The sequence below is a fragment of the Rhipicephalus microplus genome, chromosome 7 (genome assembly GCF_043290135.1).
Source record: "Rhipicephalus microplus isolate Deutch F79 chromosome 7, USDA_Rmic, whole genome shotgun sequence".
Taxonomy (NCBI): Eukaryota; Metazoa; Arthropoda; class Arachnida; order Ixodida; family Ixodidae; genus Rhipicephalus; species Rhipicephalus microplus.
The window spans coordinates 162,214,665-162,242,622 of NC_134706.1; the positions used below are offsets into that span (position 1 = coordinate 162,214,665).

Here is a 27,958-nt window from a genome sequence, read left to right on the forward strand (position 1 = left end):
ACCCTTTTCTTCTGAAAGCACGATCGGATGGTGAAACGAGTGCTATTGGGTCGGAGAGACCGGTGCACTTGTCCGGTACACCCATTGTCGAGCTTGGAGGCACTCTGGTATCTTCTTTCACGAAAATCTTGCTCAGTGTCGAGGAACTGTCTTCTGGTGTCAAACGCGAGAAGGGTGAAAGTTCAATTTCGGTGGTGGCACAATGATTGACGGCGTCGCTGCGGGAGAAAAAATCCCATCCCAGGATGACGTCATGAAAGCATGCAGGAATGATGATGAATTGGTTGACATACAGAACGTCCTAAACGACAACGCGAGCTGTGCACCCTGCTGTAGGATGAATACGATGTGAACTAGCGGTACGAAGGGACAACCCAGAAATTGGTGTCGTCACTTTTGAAGCAAGCGGCAAAAGGTTTTCTTCCATAACTGATAAGGCAGCTCCAGTGTCAATAAGAGCAGATGCATGAACACCGTCCACAAGCACATCAGTGACATTTGATGGGCGGCTTTGAGGGCTTTCATAATGCGATAGCGTCACAGTACTTGCCTCTAGGACTGCGACGACTAGTTTTCCCACTCCTGAGCAGCGGGACGTGGCCGAATGGGGTACAGGGAACGACGTCGTTTAGACGGTGACTTCGAGGAGACGGACCTGGGCGACATGACAGTGGCACAGATGGCAGTTCGTCGTTATACGGACGGCTAAGCTGGCCAGCAACAGGCGAAGAAATGGGAGCCGGCTGTACTCGAGAGCAATAACGGGCTACGTAACCGGCGTAACCGCAAGCAAAGCAGATGGGCCGGTTGTCGGTTGTGCGCCATCGGTTCGCCGGAGTAGGTCTCACCAGGAACGGTGGCTGGAAAGGCTGCATGGTTGGCTGAAAATGAGGCTGAGGGGTTGCGCCAAAATACGCAGCTGGCATACCCGCGGCAAAGGACAGAGGTTGTGCGGCAGCTTCAGCGTAAGTCAGTGGGGCGGGTGCTTGAACGACTGGAGGCGGCCTGGCAACCACTTGGGCGTAACTTGGGTGCGCAGGGGCAGGAAGTTGTTGTGTGGGGTACGCAGGAATAACCTCCACTATTTTTTGCTCGATCACTCGGCGGCTGTGTGAAAGAATGGTAGTTGTCGATTTTTGAACATACGATGTGTGGGCAAAGGGAAGGAGAGAAAACTGGTACGCGATTTCCTCACGCATGAAGAACTTCAGGTCTGCCAGCAGCGCCACCTGATCACATCTCGCCTCCAAGCCAGCAAGCCCTGCAGCTCGTGGTGTGGAGCGACGGGTCATCGAACGCTGCCGGCGGAGCTCCTTGTAGCTCTGGCACAGCGTGATGACCTCAGCCACTGTGCCTGGGTTTTTGGCAAGCAGCATCGTGAAGGCATCATCATCAATGCCTTTCATGACGTTCCGGATCTTGGCTGATTTGGACATGTTGTCGTTGGATTACTTGCACAAGTCCAGGACATCTTCGACGTAGCTGGTGAATCATTGACCAGCCTGCTGAGCGCGTTCGCGTGAGCGCTGCTCGGCTTGCAGCTTACGAACGGCAGGGTGGCCAAAAACGTTGGTAATAGCCTTCTTAAAAGCGGACCAGGTTGCGAAATCGGACGCGTGGTTGTTGTACCACAAATTTGCAACGCCCGCAAGGTAGAACACCAAGTTTTTCAACTTTCCATCCTCGTCCCATTTGTTGGGGACGCTCACGTGCTCGTAAATGGCGAGTCAGTCCTCCACCTCAGTGCCATTAGCGCCCGTGAATATGGGTGAATCGCGGATACTGGGGACACCGGGACAAGGAGGTGGCATGGAAGGAAGCGTTTGCTGAGAGGCGTCGTGAGACACGGTAGATTGCAGGGTACGATATCGTCGTTCCAAGGTCATTAGAGGGGATCGTAGCACTCTCCGCCAATTTGTTATGGCGTTTATTAGCCCGCACACAGCGAGCATACACAATGGCGACAGTAACGGCCAAGCACAAACTCTCAGCGCGAGCGGCGTCCTTTTTTGGTAGACTCACTAGAAAGCACTTGAGAGTTCGACCTATTTCAGTGTTCGGAGGCGTAGGCAGGCATGGTGGTTGAGTGGTCGTAGCGTTGCATATAGTCAAGTAGATCCTCCATGAGCGGTCACAACGTGGTTTAGTTCGACGTTTCGGCCCAGAGTCTGGCCTTCACCAGGATTGGTGAAGGCCAGACTCTAGGCCGAAACGTCGAAATAAACCCCGTTGTGACCACTCACGGAGAATCTACTTGACTATATATATATATATATATATATATATATATATATATATAACAAGGAAAGAAGTGTATACTTAAGGGCTCATTTTTCGGTGTTCTACACAATATTAATGAAATCTAAGAGACAATAAATCCAAGGATAGTGTAGGGGATCAAAGGATAGTATAGGGGAGTATAGGGGAACGTATTGGATCAAATTGTAAAGTAAATATGAAGAAAGAAGAGTGGGTGATAAGATAACTTGCCATGGGCAGGATCCGAACCTGCAACCTTCGTATGACGCGTTCGATGCTCTACCACTGAACTACCACGCCAGCTATCCCCCCAGCCACTTTATTGGGTTTATATGTGATTTTATACGTGAGAGTGTCGGTGAGTGCAACCAGTAGCCATGCCGTCGAGTGTGGCACTCTTTTTTGAGCCTGTTCGGAGTCACGAAGCACGTGAACTTATTACGAGTGGGCAGCTGACCAATAGCCCTTTGAATACAACCTGAAGGCACTAAGTCTGCCAGTACGAAACCCTCAATAATGAAATAAGGAAAGAAGTGTATACTTAAGGGCTCGTTTTTCCATGATTTACACATTATAATGAGATCCACCAGACAATAAAGCCAAGTAAAGTATAGGGGAAGGTATCAGACCAAATCGTAATGTAAATATGAAGAAAGAACAGTGGGTGAAAAGATAACTTGACATGGGCAGGATCTGAACCTGCGACCTTCGAATGACGCCTTCGATGCTCTACCACTGAGCTACCATGGAAGCTATCCCCCCAGCCACTTTATTGGGTTTATATGTGAATTTAAACGTGAGAGTGTCAGTCAGCGCCACCAGTAGCCATGCCGGCGAGTGTAGCACACTCTTTTCAGCCTGTTCAGCGTCACGTAGCGCGTTAACTTCAATATACACTAAGACGGCATTCAAGGCCCAAAGAGCCCTTTATTTTCTCGAATATACTTCTCTCAGGTGATGGGGAGTATGCACATATGAGAACATGAAGTGCTGCAGAAGTAGCGCTCCCGCTAATTTTACCCTCGCATTCGAGAGGCTGGCAGGTGCGAAAGTTACGGCGAACCAAGGGTTTCATACGGGAATTTTGAACTATCTCAGATGCACGGAAACGACTGTTCGAGAAACCCTCTACGCAGTGATAATGTTACAGGAGATGTTAGTTTATGAACAACTTAATGTACAAAAAAAGTGCGATTAAAACTTCTGGCACAACCCAGGAGTACGAAGAGGCGCCCAAAGTAGTACCAGTTCCCCGGAGGCTTTTATTCGTTGCATTATTACTTTTTCCAGCTTAGGCGTCGCTACTGAACAATTGCTCGGATGGGCGGATAAGAAAGGATCCTAACGGTACTTAGGACCATGACGTTCAGGGCATAATAGTCCTTTCTGGACATGAAGCTCGCAGTGTTGGCTAATCTAAATCCCTCTGGCTTGCGAATGTGACCAACGTGTCATTGGCACACGCCAGCACGCCTAGGATGCAACCGCGTAGCACAAACTCCGCCTTTGCCTCATCCTTAGCAGCTGTTGTCAGTGGGCAGTTCACCAGCTTTTTCCTAGCATCCACGTTGATGATGGCCTGCGTCACCTCATAGATAGTGTTGCTCACGGCCGGCTGAGACTTGCCGGTGTGCTCCTCGTGACCAACGCTCCTCCAGAAGCAACCGGCGGCGAAAAATGGCAGTGCACACAACACATTCCTCTCCGTAGAAGGGCCACTTGCTCGCTGGCATCCGACGATAGGGAAAAGTTCGTCGCACAAGCTACGCACTGTTCAGACAGGCGAGAACATTGTCGGAACTCTTCTTCAGTGAACTTTTGAAATGCATCTTTAACCTCGCTTCGTCGTCTCTGATCGGCTGCAGCTGCCGCACAGGCGTGGCAGTGGGAAACACCATGTTGTCAAAGTGCGCTGATGCTAAGAAGTCGCGAAGCGCTTACATTTTAATCCAATCCATGGCACCTTGCAGCCATTTCAGTCCATCCGGTTCCTTTCGGACGGTCTTTCCAACCGTTCCTTCATCTTCCTTCGAAAAACCGAAAAAAACAGACACGTGACACCTCCGCCCACGTCACACAGAACGTCACAGCATTCGTCATGGCTCGAATGGGCCAATCGCGTGTGACTCAATGGAACAGACCACCTCTGTCCGGATTTCAAATTTGTACATAATTGCACCACAGCATACATATAAAGCAGACAATGATGTGACCAATGACGTCACGTACAAGCAACACTTTACAATTGTGGACAACAGCGCCAGATACCACGGACACTTCACGCGTATAGGCGCTATTACCGCAGTGCCCACACGAACAAGGCTGGTTCATCCTTCTGGTTCTAAAGAAACTGTGCATTGTGTTTCTGGCTACTAGGTGACGAAATGCAAAGATGACATTTTTTTTGGGGTATGAGATCGCAGGCAGCTGGCAAGCGGTGAAGCACTGCTACTTTTGAGAAAAGAACAAGAAACTTGATCGATTCCCGATGTATTTAGGAGTATTTAGGAGCCAGGGCTGGGAGCGCGCGCGTTTGTGTGTGTGTGTGGGGGGGGGCGGTAAACCATGGCGCGTGCGCTGATCTGTCTCTTGAAGACCTTTATAGAAGCTTTCTTTAAGAAGGCTAAACCTTGTTTTCAGTTAAAATTGTAATTGCTCTGCGGTATGCATTTCAGCGTCATAATATTTTATTTATACAAGGTAAGTTTCTTTAAAGACTGTGCCACTGGATTGAACCATTTGACAAGCGGTCTTGTCCCATTCATGGCTGCAGCTGCTTGCCCATACCCTGTACCTCCTCAGATTAGAAAAGAAGAAAACTGCAGGTTCGCAAAACCAGCAAAGGAGGTTGAGCGTGCGTCACATCCTCTGGTCACCCGCTTTCTGAGAACGAAATGGCAGAGTTTTCTGCGTACTAGTACGTTGGTGCCTCCTCTTGCTGGATAAGGCTGATTGACGAAAAAGATGCGTGTTTTGCCTAATACGAAGATGACAACAATGACGTTACTTACAGTACATGCAGTGTGGCAGGAGAAAGAGAAATAGGCTAACCACGTCGAAGTTGTAGCCTCTGGCGATCCACTCTTCGGGCAGGTCCATCGGATGCCGCGTCGGAGGCATAATGGCGCAGTTCTCCAAGGTGTTGTCACCGTACCGGTAGTGGCCAAACATCAGGATCATGTATGGGGTGAAGCTAAGATTTCTGTGTAGAAGCGACAGAAAAGCACAAGGGCGACTTATAGGAGTGCCGTGTTCCGTGTTTTCATACTTGCTAATGGACTGAGCGCACGTCACACGTATGTGAGGTGCAGTGAAGGATTCCTTATTTTTAAAGCTAAACAATAAAATGTTAGGTTTTACGTCTTAAAACCACAATATAAATATGAGGGACACCGTAGTGGACGGCTCCGGAAATTTTGACCATCTGGTGTTCTCTAACGTGGGCTGACATCTCACAGCACACAGGATTCTACCATTTAGCCTCCATCAAAATGCGACCACAGCAGCCGGGAACGAAACCGTTACCTTCGGGTAAGCTGACAAGCCCCTTAATTGCTGTTCCACTGAAGCGGATCATTTGTGAATGTTGCGAAAGCATTTATTTATTTAGCTGTTACCACATCTTCAAGGCCAATCAAACGCCGCTGAAGGAATGAGGCATATTGAATAGGTAGCATCATGAATCGAACAGCGCAAGTAAACGACCAGGACAGGCAGCGGTAAAGCACGACAGTACTGACTTGCAGCAAAGGTTGTAAGCGAGCGCTGTCGTGCGTTCTCGTTTTCTCTCTTAATAATTTACGTGCGCTGTTGGATACATAATGGCACATTGACAAGACGAAACTCTCAGTATAGTGATTACGCAATAGACTTTCACGACATAGACTTTCACGACACTGAGTAGAAATCGGGAGCGTCCTGCCGAGGTTGTTTAATAGACGGCAAACCAGAAGCACTCACAGGCGCTCCGCTGTTAGGCTGAGTAGACCTCAGTGTTAACGCCTTGGCAAGGAACGAACATTACGACTTCACATGTTTTCTGCATCAGTGAACAAATCGTGCCCTCCAAGACAAGGTAACTAGCTTTTTTTTCAGGCGTGGAGCTTTTGGGAAAAATAAAACGTGGCAACTGGCCATTTCAACGATAGCCCACAGCGTAACCCTGCCAGCGTCGCGAGGTTTCTTACAACCACCTGCGTTAGTTAAATATCAGCGTCGGATCTCTTCAGCTCAAGCTAACTTCAAATTCATCTTGGTTTGCTCGCACATAGCATCCATCAGCGTTTCTGGAGTGCATTATTTCATAACATTACACGCTGGAAGTAGCGCAGATTCAGGTTCGGAAATGATTTAAACGCCTAATAAATGTACGTGAAAAAACCCAACGTATCGGAACCGACTTGGTTCCTTCCTCAGGGGGGACTGGGACTACGTAGAAATTGCGTCTTTAAACCACTCGAGTGGCGGTAAACGACCCCCCCTCTCCTCCCCCCTCGTTTCGCCGTGGAGCGCTGTCCGTGTGTATACACTAGGGGAAGGGTTCTGAGAGAGTGGTTGATGTTTTAGGCCATTCGCGGTATGTCAAATGCCGTCTGCTGGGCAGACGACATGAGTCTGCATATGCGATAATGTAGATAATTAGGCGGAATAATGCAGTAGCGACATACCATATAGAATAACATGTACTGTATGAGCAAATACATTTAGTACTCATAAATGTAATTATTACGCACTGTTTTTTTGAATTGGAAGCTATGAAATCAAAACGTTAGGAGGAAATAGCACTGCACGTCATTTTGTATACTCTAGCATGTATAGGTGAGCGAAAGGTCTTGCCGTCACAATATTTTTACAATATTTGGACATTTAGACTTTATTAGTTGGCAAACCATGTGTTTCTGGGGCATGGAATTGAGTGACTGCCACTTGGTTTGAAGTTATTGGCAAGCAGTCCAGTTAATCACGACTGTGTTTTGGCGACGTACTCTTGTCGCAGTGATGTGTTTCATTATTTTTTTGAGATGTGATTGACTTTGAAATGCGTTGCCAGGCATTGTGGTAAATGCAAGCGATTTTTGCCAATTCGAAAAATTGTTGGACATGTAGTTAAGAGACTGAGCAGCCCGATGATAAGTCTGAATGCCTGCTTGGTTTTTTTTCTTTGTTTTCTTTTTTCGCAGCAGCGATTAAGCCATGAAATGCGTAGCGATGCAGAACAGTGAATGCATGTATTTTTTCAATATGATAAAGTATTTCACATGTATTAATTGATTGCGCTGCCACCTGACATAACTGTGTATTGGTTGGCTCGTATTTGGTTGTATCCTCCTCGTAAGAGCCCTCAGAGATGGCTGACAGTATTAAGAAATAAATAAATCACAAAAAAATTTTATTAAACCTGGTGGAATTTCAAATAAACTCACTGGTACGCGGCCTAATCGAGTTGACACTTGGAATAAATATGCTGGCGCATGGATTAAATGTTTGGCACATGGAATAAATAGCTTACAGGTCAGATCATTTCAACGGCGCGTATAATATTTAAACATACCTTTAATTGAAGTGAGTGGGAAAACCTGGTTCATGCACTTTCCGGAAACACGCACAAGATTTCACAAAATCATGAGGGTAATTCGACGCCAAACATCCCAGCCAATTTGGCGACCATCTAAAATGTATTCGAAAAAAATGCGTGGTGGTTTACTGTGTTGAAAACAGAGAACTCCTAAAATATTTACGAGAGAACAAATGTTTTGGTCAGAGAACTAACTACCTTCTGAAATTCACGGAATGTCGTTTGATTGTTGTTTGTGGAAATTTTTTTATAGCTCCGCTCCTTCTTTCTATACAAAATTTGGTCTACATGTTAAGTAAAGTTTTTTCTGTAAGGTGTTTGAAGCTCAGTAATATTAGTGCAAGTTTCCTGGCAGATACGCCATCGTGAATTCAGCCAAATTTATTTATGGTTGCATTTTTCCTATAGCAATACTGCGCATTGTATGAATATTTCAGTTGTGAATACTTACTTCACATAAGGTATATTTTAAGGAAAAAATATTGTCAAAGCTATGAATTTGCTAAACTTTGGGAGAAAAATCACAAATTTGGATAATCGTCATTTTTGTCCATATGGAAACGCAGTTTGCACCATGTGGTGTTCCAATTAAAAAAAAACTACATACGCAAATCAAAAGAACATAAGCAGTTATTTTCATATGCCATATGTTATGAATTTTTTTATGTTTTAAAGAAGAAATTATATTTTTGAACTTCCCATTTACGGCAATGGGGAATTTCAAGGCGGAAGCTGTCGTATCACCGAATGGGAAGATACGCGTCAGTGGGAAAGGCAACAAATTATTTTCTTCTTGAAACAAAAAATGTAACAATATTATTTGCCGTATGAAAAGAACTGCTTATTTGCTTTTGAGTGAGGTATAAAGGTTATTTTACTTGGACCACCAAATGGTGCAAATTGCATCTCATATGAGCAAAAATAACCATTTTCCAAATTTTGACAATTTTGCTAGTAATGTTTACCAGCTTGAGAGCTTCAAATATGTTTTTCCTAAAGATACACCTTTGTAAAATACGCATTCATAGCTCAGATATTCATACAAAGTGCAGTACTGCAATGGGAAATAATGCAAACATTGACACATTTTGTCTAAATTCTTGGAGGCGTACGTGCCAGAAAAATTGCACTAATATTACTTAGCTGCAAACAAATTACACTAAAACCTTTATTTCACGTGTAGACCAAGTTTGGTATGGAAAGAAGCGGCAGTACTTTTAAAGCGAAATTTTCCACAAACAACATACAAGCGACAATTCGGAAAGTTCAGAAGGCAACCACGTGACCAAAAAATTTTTATCTCAGAAATATTCAACCGTTTCACTGTTTTAGTTGCAGTAAACTGGCACAATTTCTTTAATTTGATTTCAGATGGTCGCCAAATTGGATGGGACGCTTGGCGTGGCATATATAAGCTCCACCCATTGTTGATACACGGCGGTGGAGCTTAGATACGACCTTTCACACCGTGGCAAATAATTAGGTGGTGAGGACATGACTTTCCATGGTTCTGGGTAGGTACCTTGTTCTTATTTATTTCAGTGTTGCTCACGACTTAATCAAGTAAAAGTGTTCCGGGCCGTGTGTTGGCACGTCCTATCCGTTCCTAAGCTAACAAAGGGGTTCATCCTGCTCCGGCTGCTATTTTGAATCGCACAATGCACGCTCAATAGTTCTTGGGCATCGGCCGCGAGTCGAGGAAGATAAACGAGTGTCATATACGTATAGCAAGTTAGGGCTCATTGAGGAGGGTAATGCGTGGTGTTTTATTTCCAAGAACGAATACTGCAATTAGCGTTGCAGAAGCTGGACGTCATACTAGGTTCACTAATAAATATTCACCTATAGCAAATACACCGTGTGACTTTGTTGGTAAAATTGACCAGATATGGCAAGAATTATGTGTATATGGAAGTGAGACTTCGGTGCTTGCCGCCTTTGACACGAACCTGAAACTCAAGGCGTAATCCAAGCTCCAGTCGGTCACTGGGTCCGGAACGGCTAGAACCGAGATGCAAGAACGTCCTTGTTGCCTGGGCACTTCCATCGCACTGTCTATTACCTGCGAGAGGACACCAGCAATATAATTTATAGTTACACGATGAAGTTTTGATGTGCACTAATGTCCGAAATAGAAGTGCATGCGCACGTGGGCCACGTCTGCTGCTGCCTTCCATTAAGTTAGGCGCAGCCGCCATACATGCGACGTTGTTGCTTGTCCAAATATTCAGAATGCGCCCGTAAGAGAACAAGAAACTGTAGTCCTAGAGTTCAACTGAAAATACAGGGAGTGAGGAAGCGGATCTGAAAGCGAGTTACAACTGGCAGAGGTTTTATTTATGAATCATCGTGTACTAAAGAGAAGGACAGCACAAATTATCAAGTGTGCAAGCAAGGATTATCTAGATATGAGATTTCCTTCGCGCTCAAATAAACCGAGTAGACACTAGCAGAGCTAGCATGTTATTTTGTAGTCAGACGAGACTCTCAGTTTTCCCATGTGTCCTTCCTGCAGTTCTTACACGAAGATACACATAGAATAAACAGAAGAAAATAAGCGTAGTGATTGCAATGCGCTGAACATGAAACTTGGTAAACGTGGTAACAGTTAAACGGCTGCTTGTGCTTAATTAGCGTATTACGGAGGCATCTCTAAGCCCCTTAGCACCTTACGGCACACGAAGAGGAAATCTTGTGCACAGAACACAAAAATGGGCCCGTGTTTTTAAACACATCTTCGGCGTTTCTTGTAGAAAAAGGTCGGTAAGGTTAGAGACGCTTGATTTTGTGAAGGAAAAAAAAAAGAAACATTTATGTGTACATATGATTGCCACTTCAAGTTGTAAAATGACCGGGTGTATACGGCACAGATGCTTTTTTTTGCCGCAGTTTCAATTTTGCCTGCACAAGCTTGCTGGTTAATTTAGCCATATAGTTTCCTATATACACAGCTCTCTGTAAAACTCCTCCACTACTTAAACTATCCTATCCATACTGATATTTACGTTGCCTTCCTCGTCCTTTTGTGCTTACATCTGCTTTCTACTTATCCCAAGTTTCCTTTTCACTGCTTTGATGCTTCCTCCGTTCTTCAGAGCGTGTTCAATTTTCTCCATGTTATACCTTCTTGAATCGGATACCTTACGCTTATTATTCAACTTCGTAAGCTTTGCCAATTCTACTTTGTCTGTGGTATTTGAGGCTTTCATGCTTTGACGCATTATAATGAGGTTCTTCGTCTCCTGAGACAGCTTATTTGTGTCCTGTCTAACTACCGTACCTCCAACTTTCACTGCACACTTCTTAATGATACTCGTCAGATTATCATTTATTGCGTCAACAATAAGGCTGGTTTCGTTTATGAGAGCTGAGTATACCTGTTCTGAAGCGAGACTTTGAAATCCTCTACTTTCTCTCACAATGCTTGCTCATTCATTGGCTTCTTGTGAATCAGTTTCTGTCGTTGCTTCTTCAAAACTAGCCGAAGTCGAGACCGTACCATTATATTATTACTGCATCGTACCTTGCCAAGCACTTCCCCAACATACACGATGCCTGGGTGTGCACTGGGTGTGAACTAGCAGTACCCCAGATGGCATCCCGCCAGTAATGATCGAAGAAGTCAGAAAAGCCATGGAGGGAATGCAAGAAGGCAAAGCTGCTGGCGGGGACCAGGTAACATCAGATCTACTGAAAGACGGGGAGCACGTTGTGCTAGAGAGACTAGCCACTTTGTTTACGAAGTGTCTCCATACGAAAAAGTACCAGAACTCTGTAACATACGCTAGCATTATCTTAATACATAGGAATTGATTGATATGTGTAGTTTGACGTGCGAAAACAACCATATGAATATGATAGACGCCGTAGTGAAAGGTTCCGGAAATTTTGACCACCTGGGGTTCTTGAACGTGCACAAAAATCTGAGCACACGTACCTACAGCATTTCCGCCTACATCGGAAATGCATCTGCTACAGCCGGGATTCAATCCCACGACCGGCGGGTCAGAAGCTGAGTACCTTAGCCACTAGACCACCACGGCATTAATACATAAGAAAGGTGATGACAAGGACTTGAAGAATTACAGGCCGATCAGATTGCTCCCCGTGGTATACAAGCTATTTGCAAAAGTAATCGCTAACAGAATTAAGAAAACATTAGAATTCAATCAACCAAAGGAACACGCAGGATTTCAAACAGGCTACTCAATAATCGACTATATTCATACTATCAATCAGGTAATAGAAAAGTGCTTAGAATAGAAACAACCACTATGCATAGCGTTCGTAGATTATGAGAAGGCGTTTGATGCAGTAGAAATATCTGCACTCATGCAGACAATGCGGAATCAGGGAGTTGACGAAGCATTTATAAACATCCCGGAAGAAATATTCAGGGAATCAACTGCCACCCTAGTGCTTCATAAAGAAAGCAGCAAAATAGCAATCAAGAAGGGTGTAAGGCACGGGGGTACAATCTTGCCTATGCTATTTACCGCGTGCTTACAGAAGGTTTTCAGAGGCGTAGAGTGAGAAGAGTTAGGGATAGGAGTTAATGAAGAGTACCTTAGCAACCTGCGCTTTGCTGATGACATTGAATTGATGCGGAACTCAGGTGACAACAGTGCATGATTATGGAGTTAGGCAAAGAAAGCAGAAAGTTAGGTCTTAAAATTAATCCGCAGAAAACAAAATGAGTGTAGAACAACCTCGGAAGAAAACAGCGCTTCGAGATAGATAATAAACGGGCATGGAAGCATCATAACGATGGGAGGCTCACCTACGCTCTTGTTCATTCTACAGTTCGTCTTTGGTGCTGCTGGCTGCGGAAACTGTTCGCAAGTGCCATTAGCCAGTGCGTTCGCCACTGAACTTACAGCCTCGGAAGTGTCCAGCGATGCCACTTCACCTGGATTAGAGTGGCTGGATTCCTGCCGGCACGACTAGCTTGAAGGTTTCCTGCCTTATCTTGCTCTACCTCAACTCGTGGCAGCTGCAAGAACATCGACAGCCCCACCTACGCCCCGTGTAAAACCGAGTGCTGCGCAGTCGCCGCTCAATGGGCATGGAAGCATCATAACGATGGGAGGCTCACCTACGCTCTTGTTCATTTTGCAGGTTAGTTACCAGTCCCAACTACCTCGCCATTGTTTTAAATCGGATGATCCGTTTCTAGTCGTGCTTTCATGCCCTGAAGCCTTGTTTGAACCTTTTTGCTCGCTGCTACTGCTTTTGTGTGGGGATGTTGAGTGCAACCCGGGTCCTAATGAATCATCGGCTGCTCTTGCGGAAGTTCCTAAAACTGTCAAAGATTTATTTGAGCGATCAATAAGAATGGAAACAGTGCAAAAATCAGTTGCTGAAACGGTATGTGAGCTAAAAGACCTGCAGAAAAACACTTTTCAAGCCATATCTGATATAAAGGCACGGTTAGAGGCTGTTGAAGGCCAGACTACATTGCTTCATCAATGTCGGGCCGATTTCAATGAGCTACATGATAAATTTAATCGACTTGAGTCAGAAACCTGCGCGCTGCTCCATCGGCTAGACGACGCAAAGGACCGTTTTCGACGAGATAATTTAGTTTTTTATGGCATAACAGATGTTGAAAACGAGGCGTATACTGAATCTGAAGCTAAAGTTTTGAGCGTCATTATTGATAAACTGAATCTGAGCCCTAACAGCGATAGCATTATACGCGCTCACAGGCTCGGTTGGTTTATGAAAATGAAAACACGGCCGATCATTATCAAACTTGCTGCATACAAGCAAAAAGAAACGGTTCTTGCTAAGTGTTCCTTGCTTAAAAATAGTGGCTTTGCTAAAGGTGAGGATTTCTGCCCCGCCACGCGCGAAATTCAAAAAAGTTAAGAGAGCATGCCAAAAGCCTGCGTAAGCCATATAAACTTGGGTACAAAAAACTGCATGTTGGCAGTAAATCCTTTGGCTAGAATGACATAGATGACACCACTGTTGAGATCGGTATCTCGAAAGTTGCATCGAATTCGCATGGTACATCCTCTCGAGCACTCCCCTCTGGCCGCCTTCTTCAGCATAAAGATCGCTAGAGACACGGGAGGGAAAACGGTGCTACCCGCTCGAGATTGGAACTCTCTATTTTATATACTAACATTCGCAGTATCTACCGCAAAAAGGATGAGTTATGTACAGTAATTAACGATATGAAAGCCGATCTCATCGCACTAACTGAAACATGGCTTAGCAGCAAGATATCTAACACTGAATTGTTTCATTGTGAAAAAAAGGTATGTAGTCTACCGCAGTGACCACTCTGACAGAGTGGGGGGGTGGAGTTTTGCTGGCCGTGGACAAGCATTTTGATTGCTACTGCATACCAATTATTTCGAACATTGAATCTGTGTGGTGCTGCTTGAATGTAAATTTCAAGAAAGTTATTGTTGGGGTCTGCTATCGCTCCCCATCAAGCGATGCGTCATTTTGTGATAGCTTGCACGACTGCCTAAATCAAGTCACGGTTCATTATCCCAATGCACAACTAATACTAATGGGGGACTTCAACTACCCGAATATTGATTGGTGGCACGCATGCCCACTTACTAACCCACCGACAACTGAGGCCAACCAGTTTATCACCACCTGAATGGATTTTGGTTTAACACAAATCGTCACCTTACCCGCACGTGTCACTTAAACTTCTTCTTTCCTTATAGACCTAGTACTAACGTCATCAGAGACTGCCACGTCACCCGTATTGCACATGCCTGGCCTGAGCGACCATAATATTTTGCATTTCACATTCGATTTGTCACATGCACCATCAGTAAAACAGTCCAAGAACATCAGAGACTACAACGAGGGTAACTATCTAGCCATTAATAATGAACTGTGCTCCTTTTTAGACATTTTCTTACCAGGTTATCTTGGGCGCTCAGTAGAAACTAATTGGTGTTTGTTCCATAATAAAGAATCTGAACTAATTCATCTCCATATCCCTCGTCGCCGGGTGTACTCCAATAACCAAGCTCCATGGTTGTCACACAGGTCCCGTTAATTAGGGAGGCGATCGCCGGGCTAATTCCAAGGGCCGAAGTATCGGCCCCCCGAACCGCACCATGAAAGCGTGGACAATTTAAAAGTGGTCCTTTTTGGCGCGCCAGCGGACGCCGGCTGTGGCCCAACGAACAAGTCAGAGCCAAGAGTTGACAAACAACCAAAATTATATTCTCAATAATGACAGATCAAAAACAATACACAAGAATGCACACTCCACTATATTTGCATACAATATGTCACCAATCAAACAACGTACTACACAGTACAATCAACCACACCCGAAACAACGGACACAGACAACAGTACGCACTACAATGCAGTCGCGTGCATTGAACAACCAAGACACTTAAAGACTAAAGAGATATAAAACCTATTCAATCCAAAGTTCTTGGAACAAAAGTCTAGATGATACTCTTCCGAGAATCACTCACTCAAAGTCCAGCGTTGTTGTCGTTCCGCTGCCCTCGAAGTTTCTCTTCCAGGAAACCTCTGTCGTTCCGATGCCCCGAAGTTTCTGTTCTAGGAAACCCCGCCGAAGTTTCTCTTCCAGGAAACCTCGCGTCTTCAATTGACCGCTCTCCAGGCTCCAAACTTCTTCGCCGGAAACACGTCGGCTTTACACACGCAGCTGTTGCCACGCGTCTTTGCTCGATAGCGGTAAAGACACACTCTTGCCTGTAGCTCGAGTCGTCACCCCTCAGGTGGAAATCATCTTCTTCTCTCGCTTTGTCTCTACGGACAAACCTTCGCCGACTACACGGCGGTATACCCTACGCGCTCTGGCGCTAACTTCCGTCTTCTCCTGATCTTTCGTCTCGACTGCTCGATTAAATACCTTCCGCGCGAGATTCCAGAAAGTTCTCATCATTTCGTCGGCGCGATACGCAGCGAAGGCTGGGGGAAAGGTCGAGACGATACCAGGGCCGTCCGCGACATATTACTCAACCCGGCGTCACCACGCCCATTTTCATCTAGAAATTTCGAGTGCTTGCTCGGCCGCCGATGTGGGGTGAGGAGGTTTGTCGGCGAGCCACGCTTCCGAGGGGAGAGGCGCGCGCCCAGGGAGTCGTTTGATGTTTGTTTTCTTTTTTTTATGGTTGACCTCGCGGCCTCACTCTGGCGCTTCGTCGCAAGAAATTGGCGGTGCGCCCTTTTTGAGCGCTCGTTTTGTGACAATGGTATAACAGATACTTAAACCGACTTTCTAACAGAAAAAAAAGACTTTTTAGAATCGCTAAGTATTCACTTAAACCGGCCAACTGGACAAAGTACAAGGCAGCCTTTTTAGCATATTCGCGAGCGCTAAAGGATACTAAATCCTCGTTCTTCAATGTAACCCTGCCGAATATCCTGAAGACAAACCCTAAACATTTTTGGAGTATAATGAAACCACTTAGCACCATTAAAGTACCATTGGTTACACCCACCGGCGATCCTGTTCCCGACCATCTTTGTTCTACTGTGCTAAACGATACATTCATTAAGTCGTTTTCTCTATCTAATTATACCCAACGTCCTGAGCTTCAGTCGTACAATCATTTTGCGATGGATCCCATCACGATTGACTCGCATGACATCGTCACGATTATTGACAACCTGAAACTAACGTCTTCTCACGGTATTGATGGAATTAATAGTAAATTTTTAAAGAATACCAAAGAATACAGTTCCATCATCTTTAAATGCATATTTTCACAATCGTATCATGATGGTGTGCTACCTGAAGACTGGAGAACTGCTGCGATTTTTCCAGTACATAAAGGCGGTGATAAACATACTCCATCTAACTATCGTCCTATATCTTTCACATGTGTACCATGCAAAATAATGGAACATATAATATTTTCTCATCTTGTTAAGTTCTTAGAGGATAATAGCTTCTTCTCTCCAACTCAGCATGGCTTTCGAAAGATTTTTTCTTGTGATACTCAACTAAATTCTTCTACTAATGATTTGCATTTATTTTTGGACTCTGCTTTTTTAACTGACTGTATATTTCTTGACATTGCTAAAGCGTTTGCTAAAGTTAACCATTCCCTGCTTCTATATAAACGAAGTGTTCTAACAATTCACCCTGCTGTTTTTAACTGGATTCGTGCATTCCTTTCTTCTCGTGTTCAATTTGTCAGCACTAACGATGTTAATTCTTCCACTGCACCGATTGATTCTGGGGTTCCTCATGGATCAGTACTTGGCCCCTGCTTTTCCAAATCTATATAAATGACTTACCTTCTACTATTACTTCCAAAATATGTTTGTTCGCTGACGAATGTGTGATTTACCGTAAAATATCTAATGACAATGATATTTATTCTCTGCAGGCTGATCTCAATAACATACTTCATTGGTGTCATATTTGGAAAATAGAGCTAAACATTCAAAAATGCAAGTCTATGAGGATTTCTCGGTCGAGTACAACTTGTCCTTCACAGTCACCCCCTTGAACCTGTAACATCTTACCGGTTTCTCGGCGTCCACATAACTAACACTTTGCCCTGGAAATTACATACAGAACATATAGCATCCATAGCTAATAAAACACTGGGTTACCTTCGAAGAAACTTCTTTCTTGCTCCATCGTCACTAAAGTTATTACTATATACCACATACGTCCGTCCTCAAATGAAATACGCTTCATCTGTTTGGAACTCCGGTCAGGTAACATTATCACACATGTTGGAATCCGTTCAAAATCGTGCAGCTCGTTTCATTTTGGCTAACTACCATCGTTCAGCTAGTGTCACTGAAATGAAGGCATCTCTAAACCTCATTCCACTAGTTACCGGTGAATGCGCACTCGCATTTGCCTGTTTCATAAAATATTCTATTATAATCCGAAACACCGTTCCCGTTTAATCCAAGGTGCTCCCTTCATTTCTCTTCGCCGTAATCACAAACAAAAAGTCACAGTCTCCCATTGGAACACAGTAACATATGCCCAATCATATCTCCCAAGAACTTGTAATGAATGGAATTCCCTGCCTGCATCAACAACAAGCATCAATGAGCCCATTCAATTTAAGAATGTCCTAAAAACAATGATTACCTAATTACCCCTGTATGTTTGTGTAACAGTTTATTTGTAATGCTTTGTGCCTTCACTATGTAATAAAAATAAAATTAGTGTTATCATTTGCTTTATTATGATGTGAGTTAGGAGTAATAATCTTTTTACCCCAATTAGAGACAACATTTTTTAGCCATTTGCTTTGTAGTCCTTGTTTTTTTATTATTGCGCATGTCCTTCGCCTCTGAAATGTACTGTGTACCCTGATGGTAAAATAAATAAATAAATAAATAGTGAGCTTGAAGTTATAAAAGATTACGTCTACTTAAGACAGGTAACAACTACGGAGCCGAACCATAAATTGAAGTAACAAGTAGAATAAGAAGAAGGTGGAGCACATTTCGCAGTGCTTTTTATTCAAGACAGCTAGATTGCCGCTATCCCTCAAGAGGAAGTTATATAACAGCTGCATCTTGCCGGTACTTAGCTATGGAGCACAGACTTGGGGACTTACAAAGAGGGCTCAGCTTAAACCGAGGACGACGCAGCAAGCAATGGAAAGGAAAACAGTAGGTGTACCCTTCAGAGACAAGAAGAAAGCCCAGTGGAGCAGAGAAAAAACCAGTGTGAAGAATATCAAAGTTGAACTCAAGAAGAAAAAATGGACATAGGCCGGACATGTAGCGCGTAGGCAGGATAACCGCTGGTCATTAAGGCTAAGTTTCTGGATTCGCAGAGAAAGTGAGAGGGTTACGGGGAGAGAGAAAGTTAGGTGGGCAGATGTGATTAAGAAGTTTGCGGGTATGAAGTGGCAGCAGCAAGCACAGGACCGAGTTCGCAGGTGGAACAGGGGAGAGGCCTTTGCCTTGCAGTGAACGTTGTCAGGCTGAGGATGATGATAATATTTACACTAGAGGGAACTCTGGCTCTATTGTTTAAGAAAGCCGCCACACTTGGCGCTTCAGCGAGCATGAGTATGATGGTAAGTGCACGGATATCTCTAATTTTCATACTTCCAGCTCCGGCTGGCTTCGTTGGGCTTGAAGTTGCTTTCTCACAAAAGACAATCAGCAAAAGTTCAGCACTTACTCTTCAACACCTTAGCTTTTTAGGCTTAACATTTCAAATTGTCTAACGAATTTTAAAATGGTCCTTTCTGTAATTAGAAACAAAATCAAAACACGATAATAAACAAAGCCACAAGTGCGTTTGTCGTGCGCAAGTACGAAGATTAGGCGAATCCGTGTACTGCCCATCATTCCTGTGGTCGCTGAACGATCTTAGTGCCAAAGTATTCTTTTGTTAGATGTACAAAACTCTATGTCTTTAGCTTTTTCAATGTCTCTTCCATCACTGACTGGAGTAGGTGAGTAGGGTAGCCTGCGTGTAGCAGCCATATTTTAGAGAAGCTGTCATGCGTCCTCTAGGGCAGGGTTTCAAAAGAAGGTGCCAACTGTGTTCGAGTTTCCTTTTTATTACTCCGATCACTAAGGAAATCGCGCATTCCGATTACGCCAGCTTGCATTTTCCATAAAGGTTTGTTGCCATGAGATTAGATAATATCATCAATATGTGGGGTTTATTGTGCCAAAAGGACGATATAATTATCAGGCACAATGTAGTAGAGGACGCCGGTGATTTTGACGACCTAGCACCTGGGATTCTTTATTGTGCACATCAATCTAAGCACACGGCCCTCAACAATTTTTACCCCCACCGAAAATGCAGCAATCGCGGTTGGGATTCGATCCCGTCACCCTTGAGTTAGCACTCTTTTAACCATCAGACCACCGTGGTGGGGCGTTATTTCAAGTATATTACTTAAAATCGTACAGACCTGAGCCTTTGGTATCACTTCATCATTAGAACCAGCGTGAGCACATGGGACTAACAAGACAGACAGTGCTTTTGCGTAGACTAACACCATACGCTCTCAATACATGTTAGCAAATATGTATTCTTCCTTGGAAAGGACAAGAAAAAAAATAAAGAAATGGAAAGCCCTATGCTTGCGTCTTGACACGTACATGAAAATGCAAAGTTTAGTAACGGCGATAAAAAATATGATTGTAGGTTATTACGGCAGATGGTGCACTTAGAGATCATGACTCAATATAATGAATCGTCAACGCTGTGGTGACTTCCCGGACACATAAATTGCGATGTTGATGTAAGATGCGTGTTTTTTTTTTCGAAACTCGGAGTGCAGCCGAACTCGTCAAAGTGAATTGCCACATTGTCAATTATGAGTGGGTGGCGGCACTCGCACATTTCAACAGATGAACATCTTACGTAAATATTACAATCCCCGCGGCCGCAAAATCTATGAATCATTCATGATTCATTTCATTTGGCCATCAAGTATAAGCACGCCGTCCATCGCGTTAACCGACAATGAGGTGGCTTATCTCCGTGATTAAACTTTGCATTTTCATGTACTTGTCTACACGCATGCGTAGGGCTTCAGTTTTTTCCAGTTACATTGTTATAGCTCTCTCCAAGGAAGCGTATATATTTGTGTACACGAAATAAACCCTCATACTATTAGCCAACGCAAGAGTCATCATGTGCCTGCGCTGTCTCTCGTGATGAAGTTATAAGCATAGAGTTCCCAAATATACACTAGAGAGAACTCTGACGCTAGTGTCTACGGGAGCTGCAACGCACGGCGCTTCAGGGATCATGGCAATGATGGGTAGTACAGATATCAGTCTAATCTTCGTATATCTGGCCTGCTTCTGGCTACGTGTGTGTTCGTGTGGCTTGGAGCTGTTTTTTCACGACACAAAAATCATCGAATGTTCAGCGGTTGCGCTTCAACACCTCACTATTTTAGGCTTACCATTTCAAATCAGGTCACGAAGTTCAAAAAAGTTTGTTCTTTCCTTCAAGAGGAAACTGAAACTTGCAAAAAACGAAGCCACAAATTGATTCGCCGCCCGCAAGTACGAAGACTAGACAAATCCGTGCCCTACCCATGATTTCCATGGTCGTGGAACCATCGCAGTGCCAGAGCCCCTTGTAGTCATTCTTAGGAAGCTCTATGGGTATAAGTACATCACGCTCCATAAAGAAGAAAAAATCAGTTTGCAAATAGCGCACATCGTGTCCTCTTCCGCGGTCCCTGTGTTTTCAGCACTGTGTCTTGATTGAAGCTCACAAACGAACAACACTAAAAGTCGATTCTCTTATATTTACTTTATATGTGTTCTGAATTTCAGCTTTATGAAATACCCAGGTGTGCACACATATATTTCGTTTCGGAATATCTATAACAACTACGTCATTAGAACTACCAGTCCTATGCTCCCCTATGCCAACGATGTAACATTTCAATTGTTTTAGGGGCGAAGCTCCTTAAGGTCGAGGCTTGTCAGTTGTCACGTCATAGGCAGCCGCTAGTGCACTTTCGTCCACTAGATGGCTCTGCGGCGCTCACTCCACTAGCACGCGTGCTCTAGTTTGATGTCTTAGACAGACCTGTTAGTGGGGTGGTGGTCATTCTCAAGTTGTGCGAGCGAGCAGTAAATGATGGCGAGTTCCCGAAACGCCCCTGGTTGCAGTTGAATGACCTGACCGTGACGGGAAAGCTCGCTTGCCTTCACTCCAAACGATTTGTGAACAAGGCCAAACAGAGTAACCACGACATCCATGCTACGTATGTTCCCAGCGAACTTCAAGTTACCACGCTGAGCTTTGATTGCCAGACGGGCGTTGCGTGCAAACCTCACACTACATGCAATCTAATAACCAATCTTGTTTCACTTCACTAACTACAAAGTGGTTATAATGAAATCTATGGAAGCTACGTCTTACTACTATATACAGCGAGGAATAAAAGATTATGTCGTGTATATACCGTGCCGCCCACGTATTCCTTAGGTCTTTACATGATGATCGAGTGGAAAAAATGTTTGGAGGTTTCGTGGTTTATCAGATTTACCTCCGGATTTTCGCCCACTCATCATGATTCACTTTGTGAACATGGCGACAATTTTATCGCGATAAAAATTACATGGACACTCTCGGCTTGATTTCGCCCCCGGTGTCGGCGTCGATATATATATATATATATATATATATATATATATATATATATATATAATCCAGAAAAAAATTCCTGTGCACAGAGTCAAACTTGGGTCCTCTGAATTGTCAGTGCTAAGCGTTAGTTACTGAGCCACCAAGAAGCACGTCCTTCAACATTCAAACGGTAAGCTATCTTTATCCACCATTTACCAATGCTGACGGGCATTCCAGGGGAGGGGGGCTATCGTGTTTTCCGGTGCTAACTCGCTCGCGAGCCCTTATCTCGCTGTAAGGAAGATCGTACGTCTTGGCTGGCGTTCGGATTTTACCGGAGCGATTCTGTTTTAGTTACCGGTCACACAAAGGTCACTGCAATCGTTGAACAGTCTACGTTTGCGAAAAGAGCGCGCTTTTCAGACACAGCGAAATAACAACTGAGACGCTTATCCGCGTTCATCTGTACCTGAGAGTATGTTTTGTGCGTAATTTGTGCGTAGGAAACGCGGGGCACGTTTTGCTGTGCTGGCTCTTCTGCGCGTGTTCTTTAGCTTGTTGCTAACACATTCATTGCTTCGCCTTTGTGTCAAAGCTGTGAATTTTTATTGTCTTTAAGATACCTTATTATATACTACGTTTGCACGACCTAAATCGGATTATGGGCGCGTTACTTAGGATACTAACATAGACAAAACAATTTATATCTGAAGCACTTCTTAGCAAACTTCGGTGACTTTGAGAGTATCCATCCATCCATCCATCCATCCATCCATCCATCCATCCATCCATCCATCCATCCATCCATCCATCCATCCATCCATCCATCCATCCATCCATCCATCCATCCATCCATCCATCCATCGATCCGTCCCTCCGTCTATATATCTATCTATCTATCTATCTATCTATCTATCTATCTATCTATCTATCTATCTATCTATCTATCTATCTATCTATCTATCTATCTATCTATCTATCTATCTATCTATCTATCTATCTATCTATCTATCTATCTATCTATCTATCTATCTATCTATCTATCTATCTATCTATCTATCTATCTATCTATCTATCTATCTATCTATCTATCTATCTATCTATCTATCTATGTCACGATTATATTTTAAATTCTTGCTGCTCTTGCGATGGTTTTGTTCACATGACATGTTGCAAAACCTGTATGCTATGAGATGACAGCATGGCGAACACAAGCGACAGATCCTAACATGAAAATCATGACGTGCGTGTCATGCAACATGACTACATGCTACACATATGATGCACCCGCGGCAGTTTTGCTGGCTTCGCGTATACTAAATTTGGTATTATGGGACGTGAATGGATGACGAATATATGTGACTGGCGCAAACATGATAATCATGAAATGCGTGAGATGTAACAACATGACTACATGCTACGCTCATGACGCACTCACGGCCGTTTCGCTAGCTTTAAATATGCCAAATTTGGTATTAGGTCCCTGAATGGATGACGAAGGTATGGTACGTGTAAAAATGATAATTATGAGATGCGTGTCATGTAAGAACATGACTACATAACACACCCAAGGCGCCAATAAACGTCGACGTGATTCAGCAAGCGTGCGCGCCGGCGTTCTTTTCGTTGCGCAACCTCGGCGATGCCACGCCAGTTGCCGATCTGCCCCATACACTATAGCATTCGTGCGCCGTGATGTGTTTCTTTCACGCATGCGCGTTTGAGCGCGCCCAGCTCTATGAAGAGGCGCAGACGCAATGCTATAGCAGTGCTGTCTGGGTAGAACTGGGTAACCTAATCTGCGCGAAATACAGCATGTTGCATTTCGCGCCGTTGCCGCTGGGCAGCGCCGGCGGACGCTGGTCACGTTGGTCGCGCCTGGCGTCAGACGCTCGAGTTTTGCTAGCGTAGCGTCGCTGCGCCCAGCGTGCGCGCGCGTCAACGGTACTTTGTAGTGTATTGGGTCCTTCATACTATGCTCCTGGCCGTTTCGCTAGCTCCACATGCACCAAATTTGGTGTTACGTGACGTGAATGTACGCCGAAGGTCTATGACTGGTCGAAGCATGATAATCATGACACGCGTGCCATATAGTAACATGACAGTATACCACGCTTATGATTCCCTCGCGGACGTTTCGCTAGCTCCACATATACTAAACTTGCTATCACGTGACGTCAATGAACAACGTAGGTAAATGACACGTCCAAACATGATAATAATGATACGTGTGTCATGTAAAGCACGACTACATGTTACGCTCATAGCACAGTAAGGGCCGTTTTTCTAGCCCCAGATATACCTTATTTGGTATCAGGTGCTATGAATAGATGATGGAGCTAAATGACACGTCAAAACATCATACTCAGGACATAAAAGTCATGTAAGGTATAATTGATGCCCACCTCGTAACGTTGTGCTGATTTTAAAGTGACATATCAACATTCCTCATTCGTGCTTCGCCTATCATCGATTCCCACTGTAAGTGAGATCTGCCCATTTTTTTTCGTCGCGAAATTGCGCGTTTCTTTTGTTTTTGTTTTTTCACAAACAGAACTGCTTTTGACAACTTTGAGAAGAACCTATCTTCAGAAACCGCGCATATCGTTGTTTAAAACATCAAGGCACTGGTCACAAGAAAATAAAAATAAAATGTACTAAGACATTTAGCAACTACAACGGGAGCCTTGCTCACAACAAATAAATTACGGACCAGCTCGCCTCGAGGTATTTCTGTATAGAACGCGGCTTACACAATGACTGCTTCCCTGCGATGCATTACGATGAACGGACACTCTTGGCTCTCCTTCACGTGCGTGAAGGTGCAAAAGATACTATGCGGGCTTAGTTAAAGAGCACGTTACAGTGCGAATGGGATGAACAACAAACTCTTGAACAAGTGGAACCACAGGTACGTCGAGCTCGTCACGAACAATATCTGCGAAGAATGGAAAACCAGCGAGGTATTAATGGATATGCGCAACGCGACTGTATGCGCCCATCTGGAGCCGGAAAAAAAGCTTTGGGGCTTGTTTCGCTGCGGACGATTTCACTGACACTGTCCTTGGGAAGGTCACCGATCATGCTATTTTCAATACAGCCAGTGATTTCGCAGAGCTAACCAATGTGCTTCTGTTTATTCAATATGAATTCAGACCATTTATGTTGACCCAGAATATAATGCTGCTTTTAAAACACATTATAATAGACAATGCTTCCAGTGATGGCAGAGCTGCTCTGACGCTGGACGTGGAAAAGGCCTTCAAGAAGGAAGATTCTTCTCCTCACCAACTATGGGAGGCCCTCAAAAAGGCTTCCCATAGTTGATGGGGAGAAGAATCTTGAAGATTTAAAAAAACTACGTCAGCTCATTCAACAAGAACCGAAAAGCTACTACCACGTGGGAGCTCTAGGCTCGAGATCATTTGAATTAAGACTCAGACACACCCCGGTAAAGCCAGTCCTCCCCCCCCCCCCCGTTTCACAATGAAAGCAGTTAAAAGGTTACAAGGGTCGCGCGCCCCGTAGTTGTCCGCCACCACTGGTGTCCGTAATCACTATCGCACAAATACGAAGAAAACCCCAGTAAAGAAAGAAACACCAAGAGCACAATGGGATTCGAATCCAAGTTCCCTGCGTGCCGCCAGCCCGGTAATATACCACTGAGCCATGCCGATTCCAGACATCAAGCCTGCCTAAGGCCAATTTGCAACTGAGTTCCAATCTGTTGCAAACTGGCCTTAGGCAGGTTTGATTTCTGGAAAGGAATCGCAGTATTGTGGGCAATAAAGCATTTGACAACAGCAAAAAAATAAACGACCAGGGTCCCTGCAATGCAACTTGCGCAACGTGTGGGTGGTCTAATGCTCCAACCCAATGCAATACCTTGATTCTGTTGACCTATTAACTGTGGCGCATACCCACTCTAGGAGATAATGGGGACCCCACCGCGGTGGTCCAGTGTCCAAGGTACTCGGCTGCTGACCCGCAGGTCGCAGGATCGAATTTCGGCTGCGGCGGCTGCATTTTCAATGGAGGCGAAAATGTCGTAGGTCCATGTGCTCAGATTTGGGTGCATGTTAAAGAACCTCAGGTGGTCGAAATTTTTGGAGCCCTACACTACGGTGTCTCTCATAGTACTATGGTGGTTTTAGGGCGTTAAACCCCATATATCAATCAAATCATACAGATAGTGGGAATAACAAAAGCTTCTGGTATAATTCTTTATCGTCATCAGCTACAGCACAAACAATTGCACAAAGTTCCCTGCAAATGTGCAGCGGTTACCACGCTTCTCCGGAGAATGACGAAGGATGCTATTATGAATGCATGCCTGCTACACAATGAGTAATGCCGTAGTGGGTACCTAGCAAGTGTGCTTACAACAGTCACCCAAAGAGCGTAAAAAAAAGGCCTCTGAAGGCCGCTCTTCCAGCTTTCGGTGTGACAGTGCTGCGCGTTGCACGCAAGCCTAGAGCTTTTTATTCAGATTATCAATGAGCACTCTACCGCAAACTGGCTGAGATTGAAGGGCTCGGTAACTTTTTTCTTCACAGACGACATCCCCCTCCGTTGCGAAGGCGGTAGCGATTGTTGATGCCAAGAGAATACATCTAGTTCTATCGAACTTCTTTATTTTCTTCATGCCTCGCCACCGGTGCATTCAAACAAACCAGTTTCAATGTCTGTATGTCAATTCAAATGAATGGTCTTTTCTTCTACAGCGTTCATAATGTGCGTTAAAATGTTGCTCATTCAACAAAGACGACCCTTGTTTTGCCATCATTAATAATACGACATAAACAACGTTGCTTCACAAGATACCATAATTTAAAGAGTCATTCGCATTTCGCGTGAGGCCCATAAGTGTGGCAAGTACTCATGTGGTTACATGACACGCATGTCGTGATTATCATGTTTGGATGTGTTATTTATCTATGTCGTCTGCTTGCGTCATGTAAAACCGAGTTTGGTACATCTTAAGCTAGCAAAACGGCCGCGAGCGCATCATGAGCGTAGCATGTAGTCACGTTGTTACATGACACGCATGCATTGATTTTCATGTTAGGGTTTGTCGCTTGTGTTCGCCATGCAATCAGGTCATGCTATACAAGTTTTGCAATATGCCATGTGAACGAAACCACCGCAAGAGCTGCAGGACTATGAAATGTAGATCATGACATTCATGACATACATGTCATGATTTTCATGTTATGGCTAGTCAAATATGTTCTTCATACAGCGATCCTATTCCGTAGCCAGTTTGGTATCGATACCATTATCGGAACGGCCAGGAGAGCTGAAAGTCGTAGGCGGCTTGATAGATAGATAGATAGATAGATAGATAGATAGATGTATTGATAGATAGATAGCTAGATAGATAGATACGCTCAAAGTCGCCTAAGTTCACTAAAAATGCTTGACATTTAAAAATAGAAACAGAACACATATTGGCAGTGCCTAATTTAGCTCTAAACATCAAAAAGTTGGCTGATATCAGTCAGGCAGTTCTACTCCGCCACAGTATGCTGAAAAAAAAACTTTTTTGCGTTGGTTTTGTCAAAATACGTGGTTAAAGAATGGGCGTGCTGATAACGTGTGTGCCTAGTGGACAAAGGAAATACATATACTGTCGGATAAAGGGCTAACTTGTGATTGACTCGCAAATATAGAAAGTTAAGGCTGTTCCTTTTTCGTCGTATTGAAAGTGTTTCAGTGTTGTTAGCAATCGAGTTCAGTCGGCGAGTCCGTAAGTTTCAACTTAGAATGACCAAACCTGACAGCCTTCCTATGTGCTGCTTCGAGTTTCTTAATGTTGGATTTAGTAAAAGGGTCCCACACAACGCAAGAGTATTCTCGTTTTGGTCTTATGTACGTATAATAATACTTAATTTTAGGTTTGAAGGAGAAGTTCCAAGTTTATGTTTTAGAAAACACAGCTTACGAAACGCAAAAGAACAAACGTGGTCTATGTGAGTGTTCCAAGACAGGTCATTACTTAGTGTCACGCCTGGATATTTGTAGTTTTTTTTTGATTTAGTGAGGATCAGCCGAAGTTA

The 27,958-nt window shown here is 44.2% G+C and overlaps 1 protein-coding gene across 2 annotated transcripts in view; it reads right to left on the reverse strand.

The window, feature by feature from the left end:
- The window catches only part of LOC142767122 (uncharacterized), a 336,953-nt gene that overhangs the window by 105,061 nt on the left and 203,934 nt on the right, over positions 1-27,958 (reverse strand). For both annotated transcript variants that reach the window (XM_075868347.1, XM_075868346.1), the window contains 2 exons: positions 9,784-9,896; positions 5,311-5,461 (listed from right to left, as the gene is read on the reverse strand). In XM_075868347.1, coding sequence (XP_075724462.1) covers positions 5,311-5,461; positions 9,784-9,896 — 264 coding nt within the window. The remainder of the gene's footprint in view (positions 1-5,310; positions 5,462-9,783; positions 9,897-27,958) is intronic.